The 23,266-nt window shown below is 39.4% G+C and overlaps 1 protein-coding gene across 1 annotated transcript in view; it reads left to right on the top strand.

Moving 5' to 3' along the window:
- Nucleotides 1-23,266, top strand: part of PPP1R9A (protein phosphatase 1 regulatory subunit 9A) — a 320,104-nt gene that overhangs the window by 182,580 nt on the left and 114,258 nt on the right. The window contains 2 exon segments of the mRNA XM_075558394.1: nt 9,265-9,397; nt 15,424-15,544. Of these exon segments, the coding sequence (XP_075414509.1) occupies nt 9,265-9,397; nt 15,424-15,544 (254 nt within the window).

The raw sequence follows: 23,266 nt of genomic DNA, 5'->3' as shown, positions 1-23,266 counted from the left end.
ATTTTAGTAGAAATACCTCTCTTGACTACAGACTGACATGTGAACACTGCCTATACCTACATAGGTTGCAGCAGGTGTTCAGAGAGCAGGATGCTGTTCATCAGGTAAATCCCACTTTAGGTGCTGTAGCCAGCAGGATGCCGTAGAAACCGGTCAAGACGTTCATTTTACTCAGCAAATATTTTAATATTTGTGCTTTTCAAGGGGGAGAGGATGAATAGTGTGTAAGACTTCATTTCTTAAATTCTCTTTTTTTTTCTAGAAAACTTATTTATTTCAGCTTGCCTATAAACCTTTATTCCCTTTTTTTTTAATTTTAACAATTTATTGGGGCTCATACAATTCTTTTCACAGTTCATATATATACATACATCAATTGTATAAAGCACATCTGTACAGTCTTTGCCCTAATCATTTTTTTCTCTTTTCTTCCTTTACATTTTATTAGGGACTCATACAACTCTTACCACAATCCATACATATACATACATCAATTGTATAAAGCACATCCATACATTCCCTGCCCCAATCATTCTCAAGGCATTTGCTCTCCACTTAAGCCCCTTGCATCAGGTCCTCTTTTTTTTCCCCTCCTCCCTCCCCATTCCCCCCTCCCTCATATGCCCTTGGTAATTTATACATCGTTGTTTTGTCATATCTTGCCCTATCCGGAGTCTCCCTTCCCCCCTTCTCTGCTGTCCCTCTCCCAGGGAAGAGGTCACATGTGGATCCTTGTAATCAGTTCCCCCTTTCCAACCCACTCACCCTCCACTCTCCCAGCATCGTCCCTCACACCCTTGGTCCTGAAGGTATCATCCACCCTGGATTCCCTGTACCTCCAACCCTCATATGCACCAGTGTACAGCCTCTGTCCTATCCAGCCCTGCAAGGTAGAATTCGATCATGGTAGCTGGGGGGAGGAAGCATCCAGGATCCGGGGGAAAGCTGTGTTCTTCATCGATACTACCTCACACCCTAATTAACCCATCTCCTCTCCTAAACCCCTCTATGAGGGGATCTCCATTGGTCGACACTTGGGCCTTGGGTCTCCACTCTGCACTTCCCCCTTCATTTAATATGATATATATACATATATATACATACATATATACATATACACATATATACACATACATACACACATATCTTTTTTTTTTTGCATGATGCCTTATACATGGTCCCTTGGGCACCTCGTGATCGCACTGGCCGGTGTGCTTCTTCCATGTGGGCTTATTTGCTTCTGAGCTAGATGGCCGCTTGTTCACCTTCAAGCCTTTAAGACCCCAGACACTATCTCTTTTGATAGCCGGGCACCATCAGCTTTCTTCACCACATTTGCTTATGCACCCATTTGTCTTCAGCGATCCTATCATGGAGGTGTGCAGTCAATGATATGATTTTTTGTTCTTTGATGCCTGGTAACTGATCCCTTTGGGACCTCTTAAATTCTCTTTAATAGAAATGTAGACAACTAGCTCTTTTACAAATGAAATATTTTAAGAAAACTTGACTACAATGATATTCTTAATGCAACAAATTCCAATAATTTAGCAAGTGGAATTTTTTACTTGTTTATGTGTTTGAGAAACATTTTCTAAAGTTCTCTACTCTAGTTCAAGCTCAATAACTTCTATAGCCTGTAACATTGTTTGGACTGTTTTGATCAAGCATAAGTGCTATAACCAAGACAGATGGTATTCCTCTCCAGTCTTCCACGAACATGCCCACAGAGCGATTATATTACTGCCCTGTACAATGACAGCAGAATGCACACACGCACACACACACGCACACGCACACACACACGTAAAACTTAAGGAAAAAAAGTGTCTGGGTCCTAAACTTTAAATAAATTATTATTTTTCTCTTGGCTAATTTTGGAAGGAGTGATAAACTCCCCCCTTCCCAAATTTCTAATGTGTACACACATGCATGTCTATGTATATGTCTATCATGAATTAGAATTATCAGGCATTTTCTACTTCTAATCTGCGTTAGTTTGAGTTATAGGGTTGAATTACTGGGTTAATTTCATAATTGCTTTAAAGCACAAAGTCCTTATCACCTAGCACTAATGTAGTTAGTAATTTTAATTACAAGACTAGTGTTTAGGGAAGAAAAAAAAGTATGTGTTAAATTTTAGCTTGAACTCTGCACGTGATCATCTAGGATGCTTGTCTGTGTTGGAAGCAAGATGGGAAAAATACTTGTTTTTTAAATTCTTTATTTCCAGTTCTTATGAGGGCTAGATGTCGATGTGTCTGAAAATAACCTGGAAAAGGAGGGACTCTCCTTTGGCTGCTCGAGGAATAGTGCATTGCCTAGGTCTCATGTACAGTCTTCCTGTGCTCACATAATAAAGTTTTAGGTAGCTAACCAAAATAACCAACAATTACTACTGCAAGCAACAAGAAAACAAAATAGAAAAATAAAACCAGTTCTACTTCCTGCCCCATATATGGTCTGTTTCCAAATTCTTCCTTTTTAAACAGCTCCTTACTGACAATGAAAAAACTCTGGGTGAGATGTTAACTTTCTTGAATTCGTACATTAAACGGGATACAGATATTTATTACAAAAATTTTGGAACGTAGCTGTGTTTACAAGAGTAAGGTTGTTAAATCCAGGAACAAAGTATGGCATTAATTTATTCAGGCTCTTGTATTCTTCAGATATATTTTACTGAGGGAGACATTCTTGTACATTGGTAGTTAATCATTCTTGGGTATTTCGTAGTTTCTGGGTGTTTTGGTTACATTTGCTAAAGTTATTTTTTGTTTACATATAGATTCTTAAAAATTCTGTTACTTTGTTAAACTCATTATTTCTATTAGTTTTTCTGTTCAAATCTCTTGGTTTTTCCAAGCAAACCATAGGTGAATCTATAAACAATGAATTTAGAGTTTTCTTTTCCTTTCTACTTATCTTTTATATCTTACATAATATGCCCAATTCTATGTGAGCTGAGATGAAAAATATCTCCCATTATTTCCCTTACGTGGAATTAAGTGATATAAGCTGTGTTATGGATGCCGCTAAAATTATATTTGCTACACACCATTTAAAATATGCCATCTTTTATTTTTTAAGATTTGCTTTATTGATTTGTTTTTGTTTTAGATAAATAATGAGCATAATTGATGAGCACAGCCTGAGAAAGCGTCTTTTGACAAATAGAGCATTTGGGATCCTGGAAAAGCAGGAAGGTGTTAATTTAAACATATGCTTATTTATAACAGTTCCCCCACATTTACTTTTGAAATCGCCTTAAACAACGTATTCTAGCAAAACTGAGCTATGTCCCACAGTGACTACTGATTTACATCCTGGTTTTATAATTACAGACATAGTGGTTGAAGGGGATGGGGGCAAACCCTAAAAGAATCATGTTCTTTCAGCTTACTCGTGACTTTCAGGCCACGGAAGACACAAATCCCAGATAGTTCCAGGTTCACACCCCAAACCATCTTGCCTTGGACACTTCTCAAGTTGTCAGTGTTTCTGCAGAGCCATGCGTGCATGTCTTTGATTGTGTGCCACTGCCGTGCTTCTGCCTCAGTGACTGTAGGGGCCGAGTGGAGCTGCCTCACTACTGTTCCATCCCGCACTGCCATCGAGTCAGTTATGGTCTAGCAATCACCAGGGCTTCCTTGTAGGGCTGTGAGATTTCTCCTATCACACACAGCCCTGCACTTTTAGCTGGATGGTGAAACGGTATTCTTTTTTTTATGAGGAATTCACCATTCCTCTTGAATTTCTCATTCCCAGCATAGTAAGCTGTGATTGTCTGATTTCCAACTGGCCACTATTAGTCACATTCTGCCTAGGATGGCAGTCTGCATGCAGTCCGTTTGACTTTTGAGGACTTCGAGTTTCCCAGATTCATGCTTCTTAACATTCCACATTCCAATTATGACGGTTACTTGCAGCTGTGTCTTTGCATTTCGATTCATACCGTGTCAGTAGGAATGAAGTTCCCTAAATCACTCTTCCCGCCGCTACTTTAAGGGGGGGCTCTATTTTGAGGAGGACGCTCCCCTGAAATCATATTTGAATACCTTCTGACCTGAGAGGCTCATCTCAGAGCAACATATCTGACAATATTTGCTGCTATGCGTTAGGTTTTCTGAAGCGAACCTCTCAAAGATTGGATCGCCTATTCCTTCACCCTTGTCTGTTCTCAGTCTGTAAGTGCCACTGAGACGTGTTCACCGTGGATGATTGGGGGATAAACGGTGGTAACTGCTTGCTCTGGATGACTGATAACGCTTAGGGAGAACAACCCCTGCCCTATTTCTGTTGACCTCCAAGTGTATAGTCATTCGCCACATGGAGCAAGCTGCTAAGTTTGGTATATATTTGGGGGAGACAACTTGGGAGAAATACTTCTGTTTCCCACAATTCCCCCTTTTGTTTTATATATAAAATTCAAAAGAGCCACAGAGGCTACATGGTTATTTTCTATACATTGAAAGCTGTCAAGACAAATTTAATGACTAAATTAATATTGGCCCCAAAGTCAGGCATATAGCAAACATTTTGAATCCAGGCATGGAGGATAAAGTCCCCCTAAGCCCATCTGCTATCGGAGGAAGGGTTTGAGAGGGGCTGGATGCCACGATGGGAAGAAATAGACCAAATTGGAACATCTGCTTCTGTAGGGAGATAGAATCAACCATTTTCTTCCTTTAAGGCAGCACAGTTTAAGGGGAGAAACTGGGGAAACAATAGATTACCACAGGAAAATGTACTTGGACTATATCTCCAACTACCAGAGTGGCGGCTTTCCTACCATGGAACACCGGCTTTCCAGATTCCCTCCGTACCTGTCAGGGATTAAGGCCCAGTTCTATTTCCCTTAGTGCTAGTATCCCACATTTCCCCCTTCTGCATTACGTTTAAGATTTAATAGTGTAATGGAGGCAACATGGCCTCTCTTCGTAGCTCTTAGCTTCCTATAGAAGCGACACGAGACTGCAAGCATCAGAATTACGGTGGCCAACAACACAGTCAGACCGGAACTTAAGCTATGTGAAATGCTTTTAACACAAGCGCGTGGGAGTCAGCCTCTTTCTATGCCATTTGTTTAAATCCCTCAGCGAGGGGAATGCCTTAAATCCACCCTTGCATGTATAGAAAATGTCCTTTTAGCTAAATCACATCTAATGAAATGTTTCCCTTAAACCCTTGCAAATGTCTCCTAATCAAATCCCAATCATGCATTATCTTATTATATGGGTAAGGAGTTATAAGAAAATCAGTAACATTCCAATAACATTATAGCATTAATTGGCAAGTCCCAAATCTTGATCTTTCAGCAAAAAAACCCAGTCTGTTGTAATAGTCCAGTCATGATTGTATAAAATGTTCAGTTATGATAGAGTCTCAGTGTCCCTTAGACAGCATCAGCAATGGAAGAAATATCTCAGCAGTCAGCGATTGCCATTCTCAGGAATCTACAAGGTCTTCTTGATGTTTTGGATAACTTCAGTAGCAGAACAGGGTCAGGTCACGCATCAGCTTCCCTCCTTTCTTCTGGGCCTTGCTGGCTGAAGAAAAATCCACCTATCTCCTTTGCCTGTGAAAATATAAACAAATAACCCCTCTCTTCGGGGTGTCAATAACCTGAAATAAGAATTATGATTAAACTTTTGTTGTTCCTTCGTGTCCTTTGTCTTTTTCTAAAACATGGTTGTGTCCTTCTAAGGGGAGTCCATTAGCTTTATTCTGCAAAAACATAAATGTATAGCCCTTTCTCTGGGTGACAAATGGACCTGGATCCCAAACATGAACTCCATCTTCTTGGGACTCCCTAGGATCAGCTTTCTCTGTAAAAAAGGAAAATCTGCTTACCTGCCTTGATTTTGTTACAAACTTTGAGTGAGGAGAAATTTTTTTTGGTTAGAATGATCAAATGAAATTTGTCACACATAAGATTTTTCTTCTCCCCCTTCTGTTTTAACAATGCAGATTTTAAAGCACTGCTAGCAATCTCAGGTAACTTGCTGGGCTTTGAACCAGAGGGGGAAGGAGGTCCCCAACAAATCATCACAGGTCCAGTAGGCACAATTGAACGGCGATACTAAGTAAAAGTGAAGTCATAGAGAGCATGAGAGATAGAAGAGAGATTGAAGTAATGGAGTCAGACACAGTTCATAGTAGCATGCTCACCGCAGCCCCATGTTGGGCGCCATTTGTGGGAAAAAACAGTGCCGAGTGCTTGCTCTAGATGGCTCAAAACCCTTAGGGAGACTAAGCCCTGACCTACTTCTATTGACCTCCCAAGTGTATAGTCATTTGCCACATGTAGCAAGCAGCTAAGTTTGGCATATATTTGGCGGAGACAACTTGGGAGAAATACTTCTTTTTCCCACAGATGAGCCTTCTGGTATTTCAAATATTGTGGCATTGTTTGCAGTATCACAGCAATATGCAAGTCACCACAGAACCACAGACTGACTGATGAACCTGATTTCCCTGTGACCTTCTGTTCTGCTTTTCATTTCAGTGTTATTCTTGTATGACTTCTACTTAAGGGTTGTGTTAGTCCGGGTAGACTAGAGAAATAAATTCATAAGTGCACATATGTGTATAAGAAAGAACTTTATATAATGACTAATTGTACATTAAGAAAACATCCCAGCCCAGTCCAGATCAAGTCCATAAGTCTGATATTAGCCCATATGTCGGATACCAATCTATAAAGTCCTCTTCAGACTCATGAAACACATGCAATGAAGCTGAATGTAGGAAGATCACAGGCCATGGGTGGGGAGTCTTGTGGGTCCAGTGGCAGTGGAGGCATCTCAGGGCTGGCAGGGTCTCCACGTGGCTTCTCCAACTCAGAGCACTAGCATAGCTCCATGTGTCTTCTCAGCTGCAATGTCTCCCAGGGAATGAGTGTGTTTCCGGCCTCCAGCGACCTTTTTATCTCCTTAACGGCTCCAAATGAGGTTATCAAGCTGCAACCTGACTGACAGGCTGAACTGCACCCCTCCACTCTTAATCCTCTCAGATTGACAGCAGATTATATAACCACCACAAGTGTTATGTCATATTACTTTTTAAAAGCTTCCTATTCATAGGTTTTAAAGTGTTTCAGGAACAATGCTGAGTTTTCACTTTTTCAGGTCTTGTTTCTAAAAAATAATGGAATTTAATTCAAAGTGTCAGTTTTTATTAAAATTAATTGTGCTTATTTAAGTATATATTCCTTTCAGGTATTTTTTTTCTGTGTTCAGAGAGAGTTGATACATACCTTCAATTCTTTTCCCAATAGATAAAATATTTCAGCAGGGGTGAGGATCATCAGTTTTTAATGACTACATCTGCAGGCCAAATTTAATGGCCTCTTAAAAGATTTAGGTTACAAAGAAAAAGCATTTGTTCTTCAGCTCTTGAGTAATATTTTGATAGTCATTTCTTTCATAGAACGGTTTAACAAGATTTTAATGAAAATCTATATTCAAATCAAATTAGCTATGACAGTACTTTAAAACATCCCAGTTCAGTTTGAAATCAGAAATCCGTTTTCATCATTATATACAGTTGCCCTGCCAATGGACAGACCCCGCTTCCCATAAAAGATTCCAAAGTCCACAGGTCCTCACGTCCTGTATATAAAAGGGGGAGCTTTGTGTACACCTTGGACCGTTAACTGAAACGTCACAGTTTGAAACCACCAGCCAACTCCACGAGAAAGATGAGGCTTTCTTCTTCTCCTCTAAGATTTATCTGCTCTGAAACCCAAAGGGGTGTTCTACTCTCCTCAGGGTTGCTGCATCTGAAATGGCCTGAGGAAAGTGTCTGGTTTATCTGCATAGAACCACGTGAGCTCTTTTGTATACTTTAATTCCTTTCTAGGCCATTTACAATACCTAATGCAATATAAAAGGAACCCTGGTGGCATAGTGAGTTGGGAGTTGAGCTGCTAACCACAAGGCTAGCAGTTTGAAACCACCAGCCACTCTGTGGGAGAAAGGTGAGGTTTTCTATTTCCATAAAGATCTACAGGTACAGATAAGAAGTGGAAACACAGAGAATCCAGGACAGATAAACCCCTCAGGACCATAATGAGAGTAGTGATACCAGGAGGAGAAAGGGAAGATGGGGGAGTAAAGGGGATCCGATCACAGGGATCTACATATAACCCCCTTCCTGGGGAATGGACAGCAGAGAAGTGGGTGAAGGGAGACATACAGTGCAAGACATGACAAAATAATCATAATTTATGAATTATCAAGCACTTGTGAGGGTTCTTGAGGGGGAGGGGGCAGGGAGGGAGGAGAAAAACGAGCTGATACCAAGGGCTCAAGTAGAAAGCAAATGTTTTGAGAATGATGAGCGCAACACATGTACAAATGTGCTTGACGCAATGGATGGATGTATGGATTGTACTAGCCCCCAATAAAATGATTAAAAGAAAAAAACAATTTACCCTCTTGGAAACCCCCAGGCCAGTTTGCTCTCCTGTAGTATTGATATGAGTCATGTTTGACTAGCTGGCAGTGAGTTTTGGTAATGCAGTGTAAATAATATGCAAATAGCATGCTTTTTTTTTTGTACCTAGCCTTTGAGGAATAGCTTTGGCCACTGAGTGCAGAAACAAACGGGACACTGGACACAGCAGTCAATTGATAAGAGCAAGGTGAATGGTGCTCAATAGAGTGCTGAGGATCTATGAATGGACAGTGCGCTCCAACAGGATCGCCTCCATAACATTGTGTGGTTTTAGTTCACACATAGCAAACTCAAATGATAGCTTTTTGGTCCCCCCTGCCAAAATATTGCATATCTGCAGTTAGTTGAATCTGTTGATGCACACCTCATAGACATAGAGTGCTGCCTGTAATTTAAGTAGATTCCTGGCACAGTGCAATTTCTTGGCTAGTACAGATCATGGAATAAAGCAATTTCTGTCAGGGTCTTTGCTTAGATAGCCTCCAGACATGTTGCTGTACTGAGATTCTATCGTCTGAATTTATAAAAGACAATGAAACTGCCACTCAAATAATATATTCTATGGTGACTGAAAATTCATTGAATTATTGGAAGTGGTGGAATAACTTAATGTTTTGTTAACAAATCCTTTTTCTTCTATTCATTTCATTTTCTTGCGCTCTTAAATACCTTTGAAGAAAAATATTAAAAAGAAATTCAACTTGCATTTTATGCAGTTTGATTGCCTAAATGATTTTTCCCTTTAATTGAGAAACTGGTCCTTTTTGGATTCTCTTATCTAACTTGTTTGTTTCTTCTAAACAGGTTTTCAACACCTACTCTAATGAGGACTATGACAGGAGAAATGACGAAGTGGACCCTGTAGCTGCTTCGGCCGAGTACGAACTTGAGAAACGCGTAGAAAAACTGGAGCTCTTCCCCGCAGAGCTCGAGAAAGGTATATGAGTTGTGTGTGTTCCTGACAGTCTGTTGTGCTGATAACAAAGAAATCCTTTATTTCCCTTAAGAGTAGGTATCTTCCTGTGATTGTCTAACAGAGTAGTTCTTGTGGAGCCTCTCATTTCATAAAGAGTTGGGGAATTCTAGGTTGACAGTGGACTGAAAGACTCCTTCCTCGTCCACAGCTCCTGAAACTATGAATGGCTATGCGTGGGGCCTGTGAGGGAGTTCTCCTCCTTTATTGGTTACCTTGGAAGGGCTTAGTGCAGCTGAAAGTCCTCAGATGAATGTTTGAAGAAAGAGTGATCGCAGTTCGGTCTAGAAGACAGCAGATTCGATAAGGGAGGGTTTGATCATTAGACAAAGACAGGGTCTTTGTAGCGCAGCCAGTTGTCTTACTAAATGTGGAACAACTGGCTCTTGGGTGGGAGGGGCCTCATTTGTATATTTTTGACAGTTTCTGTGGGAAAATATTCCTGCTTTGACTGATTTCAAGCACCCTAGCTCTAAAAATATAGATAAAAACGACTTATCAAATTGTAGAGCAAAAATCATGAAAATGATCCAATGACTAGGAAATAAATGGCAATGACAGAGAGAGGCGTTTATGATCCATGTAACAGAAGTAGTATTTCCAAGCAAGTAAAAACGTCTGAACCTCATATTAGATAGAGCTTATCTGGTTTCCAGTGAGAATGTGTAAACAAAACAAAACAAAAAGTCTCAAGGACACGCATGAACCAGTTGCTGTGGAGTTGATTTCTGCATCCCCACACAAACCAACGCCAGAGCAGGGAGTCCGCTTTGACTCAGAGTGACTCCAGAATGGACGGAGCAGAAGACCCTTCACTGGCTTTCCAAGCTGTCCCTGTACAGGAGCACATTGCCTGTCTGTCTCCTGTGGAGCGGCTGGCACGCTTGAACCATTGGCCCTTTGGTTCTCAGCCATGTGCTTAACTAACCACTGTGCCACTCGGACTCTTTGCAAAGTTCATTACAGAGGCAAACGAAGTAGACCAGTGTCCCAGTTCTCTCTTGCAGCATCGGAAACAGGGCGACATAAAGTCATACACCATTAAAAGAGAAACAAGCCAGGGATTGGAGAATCCCATCGAGCCCTGAGAACATTTACTATTCTGATAGAAGAAAGAAGCTGGCTGGGTTTAAAGAACGTGTCGCCCACCTAGTTCACATGAGTAATTCTCTTTCAAGTTAACAGAGAGAAAAGAATGAAGAGCAACTCGTTCAGAGGAGCACAGTTGAGGAACACAGAAGGGAGGACCGTATCCGTGTTTACCGTTAAAGCCTGCCCAATCCAAATGCACAGCCGTCAGGTCAGTCCGGCGCCCCGGGCCCTGCCGGACAGAGTCGAAGTGGCCCTTTGTGTTTCGGAGGGTTATGGCTTATGGGAGGGGAAAGCCTCCGCACTTTCCTGTGAAATGAATAGACCACATGAATATAAGAATACTAGCTATTACACTAGCTATGACAGACTTTTACTGTTAAAATATAATTTCAAAAAGAGCATGCAATAGTGATGCTTATGTTTTTTAACCATTTAAAAAGGAGAAAATATTCTTAGCTCAAAAGGCCTACAATAAAAGGCCTGTGTCAGATTTGGCCTGTGCCAGGTAGTACTGGTTATAATAGCAAAAATATGAGAAGAATCCAAATATTGAGCTGTAGAATAGGTAAGTAAAATTGTAGTAAGCCTATATAATAATATGTTACTCAGTAGTGAGGAGAATTGAATCTCGTCTCCTAGGTGCAATGCATTTAATTCTTAAAGCATGAAGTTCAACAATATTTTATTTGTTTAAACAAAGCATTTAAAAGCCAGGAAAAAAATAAACAGCATATTGTTTAGGCATGCACAAATAAGTGATGTCAACAAACAATATTAATAAAATGAAGTGACTGGCTAATACCATATTTAGATGATTAGTTATTAAGGGCCAGAGGTCTATAGATACAGAAATGTTTAAAACGAATATATTTTGAACAAGTATGATATTAGTCTATGACTATAAATTAGTTAATTATTAAGAAACTCTTCTATGTGATATTTAAAGGAAAAAAAGAATAATATGTTGAAATTCAGGTATTTAAAATAAAAACTTTGAATAAGTTAACACGTGAAAGAAAATTCTTATATATGCCAACAATATTTTTTACATAACAGTGCATTTATGCCTTAATATCTGGAAGAAAGGAAAATAATATTGAATTCCTGAAGTACCTCATATGTGAAAGTATTCTTATAAATTTATGATTATTAAAAATTGAATAAAGACATTTGAAGAAAATTAGAAGACCATATATACAATCTGGGTTTATGGGGGGAGGGAATTAAGATGAGAAACTCAAGTATTTTAAAACAAAAGATGAACTGATTTAATCATGAAAAAATATAGGCAGTGATATCAAAATTAAGTCAATAGATGAAGTGATGGTTGAAAATGTAGAAGAAAATTCCACACTGTAGATGTGTATACTTTGTATATGTATAGTAGTTTAAGATTCCTTACAAATTATTGTGAGGGGGAGGGGAGACAGGTGCAGCTCAGTGAGTTGAAGCGTTTCTCTCCCTCACTAATATCTCCTCTTGGTTCTGAGATCCTTGGATTACACAGAACTCACGATGAAAGGGTTTATTAATGAAGTTAACAGGCAAGTGCGCGATGCTCGGGGTAGAGCATCAGGATGTGTTCCAGACTTCTTTCAGGACTGCTGGCGGGCAGCTGAAGGGCACCCCACGCAGCTCGAAGCCTCAACTGGGAGGCATTCAACTCAATGTCTGTAGGTACCCCACAAGCCCAGCTCCTTGAATTGAGTGCCTAGGGGCACCCTACTCCAGTAAGCCTTCACCCAGAGCAACTCAGCTCCACTCCCGAGAGTCTACATGCCCAATTCCTGCAATTAAGTGCCCAGAAGCAGCAAACGCTGCCAGCCAGCCTTTACAAAGGTGCTTCGCTTTACTTCTCCCTCTGTGGTGTGGAAGTCCACCACGCTGTTCCACGCTCTCTGACTCCTGCCGGGTTCTGGTGCTCCTCCCCTGATGGTATAGCTGTCCTCTGGATCCAAGGGGTTCACTGCACAGGACACACTCAGCTCCTGGCTCTTTATACCCTGTCCGATGGCATTCCCAGCACTCTGGTTCACAATTGTTCCCAGATGACTCCTATCAGAATCTTCCTCCATCTTCTTACAGACCCATCAAAGAAAAGCCCATTTGGTGGGAATTCGAACCTTTGACGAGGAGAGCCACAATAAAGAATTTACTGCCCCTTCGTGTAGAAATTTTGACAATTTGCCGAAAAGAAAAGTCAGAGACTCAGGTTTATCTGAAGAGATGCTCCAGCCTCGCTAGCAATAGGAGCATAGCAATAAATCAATCTGGATTTCTTTCCTGAAAGAAAAAATAGTTTGAGCTCCACTGGGTAATGATAGCAAACTTTACAGCATTTTTCATCTCTTCCTGTTCTGTTTTTACCACTTAGTTCCCTGCCTTTTTCAAAGAGTATAAACAGAAAAGGGTCAAGTCTTACACAGTGTAGCCACAAAAATGAATGGCATTGAGCAGGGGGCTCTGGATTTAGTTCAGACCTGACACATCTCTGAGAAGGTGGTGCATCTGATCTTTTGGGGTTCAATGTATTCTCCCTTGTACTGCTGATCAGTCTCTACTCTGTTCTAGGGGGTTTGCATGAAAATTGAGAATATAGCTCTCCTGAAACCAGATTCTCAGCTCTGCAAATCTGAACAATTTCCCAATTGGACAAGAAAAACCATAAAAGGGAAAATCTTTCACCAAGGCCTGGCTCCAGGCAAGGAAAGTGGATTTAAAAAACAAGAAGTAATTTTCCTGCAGAATATTTGAAAGAAAAACCCACTGAATGTCATAATAGTTCAGATCATTCACAGTTGTGTGTAAGGAATTTGGGAATATAATGAGTATGGGAGAAAGCTACTGGAGAGCAGGGAGGAGGTACTTTAGGGATGAAAACATCGTGGGAGGCTTTTATCATCTATCACTTCATCAACATGAGTCAATTCATATTCAAGAGTAACTCTATGAACGTGATGAATACGGGCAGCCTTAGAAGCAACCTTTCTTTAAAAACACCCTAGGAATTCACCTGGGAGAACAGAACCCCTGTACATGTAACCGACATGGAAGGGCATTCAGCCACGATCAACTTTCATTCACACGAAAAAACTCGTTCGAAGAAGAAACTAAAAATGTACTGAATGTAGGAAAATCTTCAAGAAACAAAAGCCTCTTGATAAACATTGTTAATACCAGAGAACAATGTGAATGAAATAGACACAAGCAATCACATGCATGAAGCATTCAAAGTGTAATGAAAGTCTTCAGTGATACATTAATTAACATTGAAATTGGTACATCAGAAAGAGACTTGTGCTGATAATCGATGGAAATGGCTTCAGTGGGAATTCCCATCCCCAAAGTCATCCTGGGAAAACTACTAAAAAGGTTACTTTAACAAATGACTGACAAAAAAAATATCCTTTTTTTTTTTGCCAAATTACATCTTTTGAGAACATTTATAATAAAAATATAAGATTATAAATTGTACTTAGAAATATTTCAAGCAGCATTTTTAATAAATGCTAATCAAGACTAGAAATCCACACACCCCCATTTTTTTCCAATAGTGATTACTGGCAAAAAAAAAAACCCTTAAACATTCTTCTAAGTACATGGGCCAGTTTTCCTATTATAGTAATTGATGATGGTTGATAAGTTAGTATATATTTTTTCCTTTTCAGTTAGAAATCATGATTGTAAAAACTGAGACCATCAGAAAATAACTTGGAATTTTAACCAATAAGGGTAGGATTCACCTTCTCTTCCACATTGGTGTTAAAATATATACACGTAAGGACATGTAGAAATACATATAAACACCTGACTTGTAGAAATACATGTAATACATATAAACACCTGACTTAACAGTATTCTTCACAAGACCAATTAAATGGAAGACCAATGAATACCTATCAGTCAATAGAGAAAGGAATGGATAAGTGATAACACTGACCACGAAGGATTAAGCAGCCATTAAAAATGAGTTAGAGCTCTGTAATATGGTCTCACATGAGTAATGCACACAGAAAGGGAAAACAAGCCTTCTACCACGACTGCGAACCCAAAGGCCAGTGGTTTGAAGCCATCAGCCACCCCGTGGGAGAAAGACGAAGCAGTCTGCCTCTGCGAAGATGTACAGCCTTGGAAAACCTACAGGGCAGGGTCACTGTCTTGCAGGGTTGCTAGGAGTGAGAATCAACTCCAGAGAAGCAGGCTTTTTTTAATGTAAATACACACATATTAGATTGTCGTTGCTAAGTGCTTGGCAGTCAGTGTTCAAGCCCATGTAACAGAGTAGAAGAATTTCCCTGTATCACTTCTAGGCTGCATTCTCCTGGGAGCAGACCCCTTAGTGTGTTCTTCTGAGAGCCCCTGTGTAGTTCGACAGCCAGTGCTTTGGTTAGCAGCTGTGGTATCTGGACATCTCACCAGCAGAGCTTCTTGTAGCTCAGCGTAGTAGCCTACAAGAGAGCACCCACAAAGCATAGCACTTTAGTAACAAACACAGGACGAGTATGAAGCAGCCAGCATGAATAAACGGACATGTGAAGATCTGTTATGGGCATGCTTATTTAAAATTTGTGTTAACAGCCAGAACAACTCAGGAGTCCCTAGAAAGTTCATGTTTTAAGGAATATTTATTATTCAGTTGTCAAAATATTACCTTTTTTGTTGGAATCACAGTGAATTGCTAGTTGCAGTAATAAATAGGAAATGAAACTCAAGGACCATTTTTGGAGTCTAGCGTACTGTTTCCTCCTCCCCAGAATAGACCGCATTCTGCCAAGACAGTCTACCATACAGCCTGTCCCTAAAGAAGAAGAAGGAAACCAGAAGTAGCAATGGGCCTCACCAGTGAAATGCGAACTAATGTCAAACCTTGATTGTTGCACACCCCCCCCTTTTTATAGACGGAGATGGACTTGGTATAAGTATTATTGGAATGGGCGTCGGAGCAGATGCTGGCCTTGAAAAACTGGGAATCTTCGTGAAGACAGTAACAGAAGGTGGTGCTGCTCAGAGGGATGGCAGGTAAGCTAACTATTATTATCAAAACTCAGAATCTTTTAGGAACCTTCCCTGAGAATTGTTTTTTAAAATTGCTTTCTTTTGATTTTTAAAACAGAAGTTAAGAATGTGTCTTGAATGTGGAAAATGTCAAACCACTGAAATCACTTTCTGATTCATTGGCAGAGTGCTTGCTCCCTTTACAGTATGTATTTCGTGGATAATACCTGTAACACATACTTTTTATCTCTGCATTCATTCTTCGATCTGGTGGGAATGGGTAGAAACACCAGCCTGTATCGTTGAAGAATTTGTTCTAGAGAGACCGGGCTAGAGTCTTAGACCAGAAGCATCAAAACAAGTGACAGCATTAGTGTGGAAAACAGGAACACAAATTCTGTATCCATGGTAATACAGTAGGTCCGTGTTTCTCAACATGCATTCGATGTGAAAACACAGATTCTTGAGAGTGACGTAATCCTATGGATTTACAATCTCTAGGAATGGGTCTGGCAGTGTGCCCTTAAGCAGCCACTTTGGGTGATTCTGATGTAAACCAGAGTGTCAAATAATTATTTATGTTCATAACTTACGTATAAAAATTTCAGATTCGGACTGAAACAAATGGTTGGCAATAGATAAGAAAGTGAACCCAGAAATATGAGTGTCAAACTCAAAGGAATATTATCTTTTTTCTGGAGGAACACTTAAGTAATAGACTTGGATGGTTTTCAATTATTTAAAGTATTTCTCACTTAATCATATCATCAGAAAATTATGAACTATGAGGACATTTTTAAAATTCCTGAGGGTTCTATATAGTAGTAATTATTTCCTCTGTAGTCTTAACAACAGATACTAATAAACACCAAGGATACTTGTCAAGGAGAACTACATTCATTTATGTAGGTAGAAGGTCAAGCTGTCAAAATCCTCTCTTTTCCATGAAAGCAAGGAATCATATTTTAGTCACCAGTCTTATTTGCACTTAGTGTATACACATTTCACAGAGAACTTTTAAAATTAATCCTTTACGTGAATATTCAGCTAACTGTATGTGTATCATTCTTAAAGGAAGTAGATTATAAATCATTTGTGTTTATTAGCTGCCAATCCATTTCATTGTAGTTAAGAAGTAACCGCTTTGCTTTTCCAATGAATTACATAATGCAATAGTAATTATCAATTTGGCACCTGTCTTCCAAGTGGGTTAACATTAGTTTGTAAAGTCTAGCTCATCTATCTCTCAGTTTTTTTTAGAAAGAGTAAAAGTCATTTTAAGAGGTACAAGTAGGTCTTTCTTCTTTTCTTGAGTTTTTTAAAAAATTATTAATCATTTTATTGGGGCTCTTACAAATCTTGAAACAATCCATCATTCAATTGTATTAAGCACACTTGAACATATGTTGCATTCAACATTTTCAAAACATTTTTTCTACTTGAGCCCTCGACATCAGCTCCTCGTTTTTTCCCTCCCTCCCCACCCTCTGACCCTTATGCATTTTTTATCAATGATATTATTGTTATTTCACATCTTATACTGTCTATTGTCTTATAGTAGTTCTTATAGTTATATATGTTTCATTAATATTAAAAAACCACTAAATTATTTATTTATTGGGGTTTCTTATTTATTAAAATTTTTTAAATCATTTTATTTGGGGCTTGTACAAGTCTTATCACAATCCATATATACAACCGTTGTGTCAAGCACTATTTGTACATTTGTTGTTCTCATCATTCTCAAAACATTTACTTTCTACTTGAGCCCTTGATATCAGCTCCTCATTTTTGCCCCTCCCTCCCCATTCCCCTCTCCCTCACAAACCCTTGATAATTTATAAATTATTATTATTTTATCATATCTTACACTGTCCAATGTCTCCCTTCACCCACTGTTCTGTTGTCCATCCCCCGTGGAGGAGGTTATGTCTAGATCCTTGTAATTGGTTCCCCCTTTCTAACCCCATCTTCCCTCCACCCTCCTGGTATTGGTCCTGAAGGAATCATCTCTCCTAGATTCCTTGTGTTTCTACTTCATATCTGTACCAGTGAACATCCTCTGGTCTAGTCAGATTTGTAAGGTAGAATTGGGGTTATGATACTGGGGGGGGAGACATTTAGGAACTAGAGGAAAGTTGTATGTTTCATTATTGCTACACTGTTCCCTGTCTGGCTTATTTCCCCCGTGACCCTTCTGTAAAGGGATGTCCAGTTGCCTACAGATGGGTCTTGGGTCCCCAGTCTGCACTCCCCTTCATTCACAATGATTTAAATTTTTGTTCCTTGATGCCTGATCCCTGATCCCTTTGACACCTTGTGGTCACACAGGCTGGTGTGCTTCTTCCATGTGGGCTTTGTTGCTTCTGAGCTAGATGGCTGCTTGTTTATGTTCAAGCCTTTAAGACCCCAGACGCTATATATTTTGAGAGCCGGGCACCATTCTAAATTATTTATTTAATTGAGTAATTAAATCAGCCACAAAGCTAAACAAAAGTAAAAATTGGCATAAAACATCAAATTTTTCCTTTAGTCCAATTCCCATTTGTTTCAAACTCATACCTACATGTCTTTACATCACTCACTTTCAATATCGAGTTTGCTTTTCATTCGCCTCCTCAATAATTTTCCCATTCTATAAGTATTTCCACCAACATGTCCATTTCAGCTTGCAGTTCCTCTGTTTTTAACTAAGTGTTAACCTAGTGTAATGAAACTGCTGGTACTATCATTGGTATTTAACAAATGCTTCAGTGACTATATTAATCAATCCACTTTGATGTAATAGAATGGGAATTCTTTAGGAACTTGTGGACCAAGAGCCCAAGTCCATCCCTACTACTTACCACGCGTGAAACTTTAGACAAATTACATAGATTTTTATTATTCATTTTCAACAGGGCAGGTTTGTTGTAAGAATTAAATAAATGCGTGTAACAAAGTATTTTTCACAGTAATGTTTATGTACAAAACTTTTGTGTATAAAACAACCAGGAATAAATTAGAAGCTTCGTAAAACATAATTATGGAAAGGCTCTTATGAAAGCTATGAAAAGTTGTACAATATAAGACACATATAAAATGTGCAGGTTTTTCAACCTACCACTAAAAATAATAAAAGATGTTACCATATGACCTTTGAGCAAGTAGACTCTCTCCAGACCTCTAACCTGCTTCAGTTTAATAGTACTTGCTATTTAAAAACAAACTAGCAGTTCCAGGGTAATCGCAGACTCACCTTCCAAGTATGGCCTGGGGGTTTGGTTGTAAACAGAATAGAGATGCTCAAGTTGATCATGTCTAACTCATTTAGCTTCTTGCAAGGCAGTCATTGCAAGGCTTACAGCTAAGACCATAAGACATTCATTTCGAACTGGAGAATCGGGATTGACATGTAGCATTAGTCTGGGAGGAGCTCTCATATTTTCAAGGCATGCATAGAGGTTCAGTGAATGTGCATAGTGTTCTAACATTGGTTTTGCACAGTAGGAGCTGGCTGATGCCATGTGTAATGGATTATAACTCTTCTTCAAGATTAGACATTTGTCTGATATTGCATCTTTAAAAGATGAAGAGCTGCCTTATGCTACCCATTCCTAATGTCTTATGACTACCTTATGGAAAGAAAATGTTCTGTTACACTTTTTTTATCATATATATATGTCGAGCCTACTTGACATATTCTTTACAACATGTCTCACATGCATTAGATACTTCCATTTTTCTATTTGTAAATTCAGAGATGGTCTACCTTAAAGTCACTTTGCAAGTGACTTGTACCTCTGTGGCTTATGACCATTTCTAGAAGCAAACATAAGGATAATGGCTTTTGCATATTGCATAACATTACATAATGTCATATACAAAACACTCCCTTGTATATATGCAAGAACTATATAATGTACACAACTATTATGTCTCTCACACTTTGCCACATCATCGTTTTTAGGGTTTTTCCCATTTTAGTTTTATGGGAAGAGATGTAAAATGTGAAATTAAGGTGCTGGAGAGATTATCCTCTTTCAAGTGACTATTTTCAAATGATATTGTTTTATACCTGTTTCATGGAATACCAAAGGACAAATTAAAAAATAGTTAGACATTTACCTTTACATTTGCATGCAGCAAACTCATCCTTCCACTGCCTCTGCGGTAGCCAGGGGAACCCTGAATTAAGCTCCTGTTTTAATTGTGTCCATCTATCATAAATTCCTCATTCAGTCGTTCCTGTTCATGCCAACAGTCTTTTGTCACTCTTCTAACCTCCTGTTCTGCTTGTTCATGCCTTAGAGAGTCGGCATAGCACTGCTGCCACTTCTCTTTTCATATTCTCTTCCAACTACACTTTCCAGCCTTTGGGGGAAGGCTTTCTGTTGACCAAAGTTCATTCTTGTTGCTCCTGTTATCTCCCTATTATTTGTCTTTGGCTGCCCTGTTTCTATCAGGCCTGAGAAGTGGAGTTGTACTATATTTTCCCCTTCCCAGGAAAATTGGCATCAATAAATAATATGCAGTAATATTAAAGAAGCCATAGCATAAGGCCAACTTACATATTTTCACTAGCCTTGCTCCCATTGTTTCTGGTTTTTAGCTTTTAGAATTAGGGGCTGTGAGAAATTTCATACTGAAGCTGAAGAACACATAGAAACTGTGGAAGAACCAGCCTGTGAATTATTACACAATTTAGAAGCCATTGCAGTAAATCCCATTTTGGTAGACAGTATTTCCAGGGGAAAACAGACAATTTCCTTTGTTATTATAGAAAAATTTAGACCAAGCATATCTTTATACTCTGAGATGCTATGATTTATTTTGTATTCGTGTGATAAAATATAAATAACCAAAAAGTTCCATTTCCTGTTCAGAATTCAGTGACATTAATTATATTCACCATATTCGATGTGTAAAACCTTCGCCACTATCTATTTTCAATAGTTTTTCATTATCCCAAACAGAAACTCAGCACCCCTTAAGCAGTAACCCCTCTTCCTATTCCATATACCTATTCTGTCTTTCTCCTAAGAGTGGACTCATTCAGTATTTTACCTTTGGGGTCGGATTTCATTCAGCTTATTATTTTTAATGTTTCAATCATAACATAGCATGTCTCAGAATATCATTTTTCTTTATGGTTGAACAATATCTTATTGTATGGTTGTAACATTATTTTATCTGATGATCTTTTGATAGACATTTGGTTTGTTTCAACATCTTATTTGTGAATAGTACTGCACTGAACGGAATTGCTCAAGTATCTGTTTGTATCGCTTCTTGAAACACCTTTGGGTATATGAGAGTAAGTCAAAAGCGAAATGCTATTGGCGTTCCAAGTCAAGCATGCCACGGGTTTATTTCAAACAAACTGTGTTCCAACATGTCTTGGATTAGCGGATGGCTTTTCAGACAAATTCCCTTGGAAAGAGGTCCCTTCAAAAAAATTTAAAAGAATATTCTTCTTTTGCCATTGATAAAGAACAATCTTAAGGTCAAAGCTAATAAAAACTCTTAACAAAACTCAAGGGCACATCATCTTACAAAAATCACTGAAGTTTTGTAACAAGTTTATAGGAACGCTGTCCCAACACAGCAACCATTTTTAGATAGGTCAAGCATTTTAAGAAGGCCGAGAAGATCTCAAAGATGAGCCCAGAGAGTAAAGGCCATCAAACGCAGTGAATGAAGCAACTGTGGGTCAAGTCCAGAAATTGGTGGAACAAGGTCATAGAATTAGCACTGATGTAGGACCTCCTGACGTGGGGTGGTGGGGAGAGTCTCACATCGTTTGGTGTTTACGATTGGAAGCGTACATCTGACTGTCCTTTTCTTCTTCATCTCTTCTGTTTGCCTTAGCCATTCTCTGATGAAGAGCAACTTTTAGTCTCTTCTGACATCCACTTTGATCTTTTCTTCCCTGTCTTTTGCTCTCTTCCTGTATAATCTTCTTGTGGGCATAGCACAGCTTATCAGGTCTTCTGTCCTTAGTGTTCACATGTTCTTGAGATGTTCTCAGAATTCAGGTGACATATACTTAAGGCCTTATTTTGGCTCTTGTGGACTTGTTTTACGTTTCTTCAGCTTCAACCTGAGCTTACATATGAGTACTTGATGGTCTAGTCCATAATCAGCCCTTATTCGGATATTAGCTGCAGATATTGAGTTTCTTCAATCACTTTTCCCATGAAGAAACCACAAAACCCATTGCTCGCATGTCAGTGCCAACTTATAGTGACCCTGTAGGATAAGATAAAACTGCCCCCTGTGAGTTTCTGAGGCTTTAAGTCTTTGTAGGAGTAGAAAGCCCTGCCTTTATCCCGTGGCTTGGCTGGTAGTTTTGAACTACTGACCTTGGCAGTTAGTAGCCCATCATGTAACCACTCTGCCATCAGGGCTCCTGTGTCTTCCCACAGATGTAGTCAGTGTGATTTCTGTGTATTCCATCTTCAAAAAGAAAAGTCCATGCCTTTTGTGTTGTTGAATTAAAGTATGTGCTATGAACAAGTCATTGGTCTTCAAAATTCTATTATGTGATCTCCAGCTTAATTTCCATCACCAAGACTGGATTTTCTAACTACTGTACCTTCCTCTTTGTTTCCAACTTTTGTTTCCCAATCGCCACGAAAATAAGTCAACATTGCCAATTAAACAAGTCAGCATTGAGTCATTTCAATGGGTAACATATAATTAAGAACCATTGGTACTGAAGGAAGAAATTCAAGGTGCACTGTAAGCATTATCTAAAAAAGAGGCTCCAGGAATTTATGGATTACCAACTGAAGTGTTTCATAAAGTTATGAAGCTCTGGAAACCCTCCTTTGTCTATGCCAGGAAACTTGGAAGACAGCTACCTGGCCAACTGACTGGACTAGATCCACATTTGTACCCATTCCAAAGGAAAGTGACTCAACAGAATGCACAAATTATAGACCAGTATCTCTGATATCACTTGCAAGTGAAAATTTGCTGAAGATCTTCCAGCAGTGGCTGCAGCAGCACATTGACAAGGAGCTGCCAGAGGTTCATGCAGATTCAGAAGAGGACATGGAACAAGTAAACGTCGCTGCAGTTCGATGGATCTTGGCTGAAAGAAGAGAACACCAGAAAGGTGTTTACTTGTGTTCTGTTGACTATACCAAGGCCTTCGACTCTGTGAATAGCCCTGAGGAGAGTGATAATTCTAGAACATTCCATTGCCCTCATGTGGAACCTGCACGTGGATCAGGAAGCAGTTGTGAAAACAGAACAAGGGACTACTGCGTGACTTAAACTCAGGATGTATCCTCTCACCATATTTATTCAGTCTGGTGACCAGGTAAGCACAGAAGCTGGCTTATTCGAAGAAGAATGTGGCATCAGGATTGGAACATGGCTTACTGACAACCTTCAATTTACAGATGATTCAATCTAGCTTGCTGAAAGTAAGGAGGACTTGAAGCACATGCTGTGAAGATCAAGGATTGCAGCCTTCAGAATGGATTACAACTTAATGTAAAGAAATAAAAATCCTCACAACTGGACCATGATAAATGGAGAAAAGACTGAAGTTGTCCAGGATTTATCTTGCTTTCATCCACAATCATGGAAGCAGCAGTCAAGAGATCCAAGGACACATTGCATTGGGCAAACCAGCTGCACAAGACCTCTTTCAAGTGTTGTCAAACAAGGACATTGGTTTGAGGACTCAGGCACACCTGGCCCAAGCCGTGGTATTTTCCATTGCCTCATAGACATGGAAAAGTTGGATATTGG

The sequence above is a fragment of the Tenrec ecaudatus genome, chromosome 9 (assembly GCF_050624435.1).
Source record: "Tenrec ecaudatus isolate mTenEca1 chromosome 9, mTenEca1.hap1, whole genome shotgun sequence".
NCBI classification, from domain to species: Eukaryota; Metazoa; Chordata; class Mammalia; order Afrosoricida; family Tenrecidae; genus Tenrec; species Tenrec ecaudatus.
Note: the sequence above shows the minus strand (reverse complement) of the source record. Positions and strands in the feature narration are given on the sequence as shown.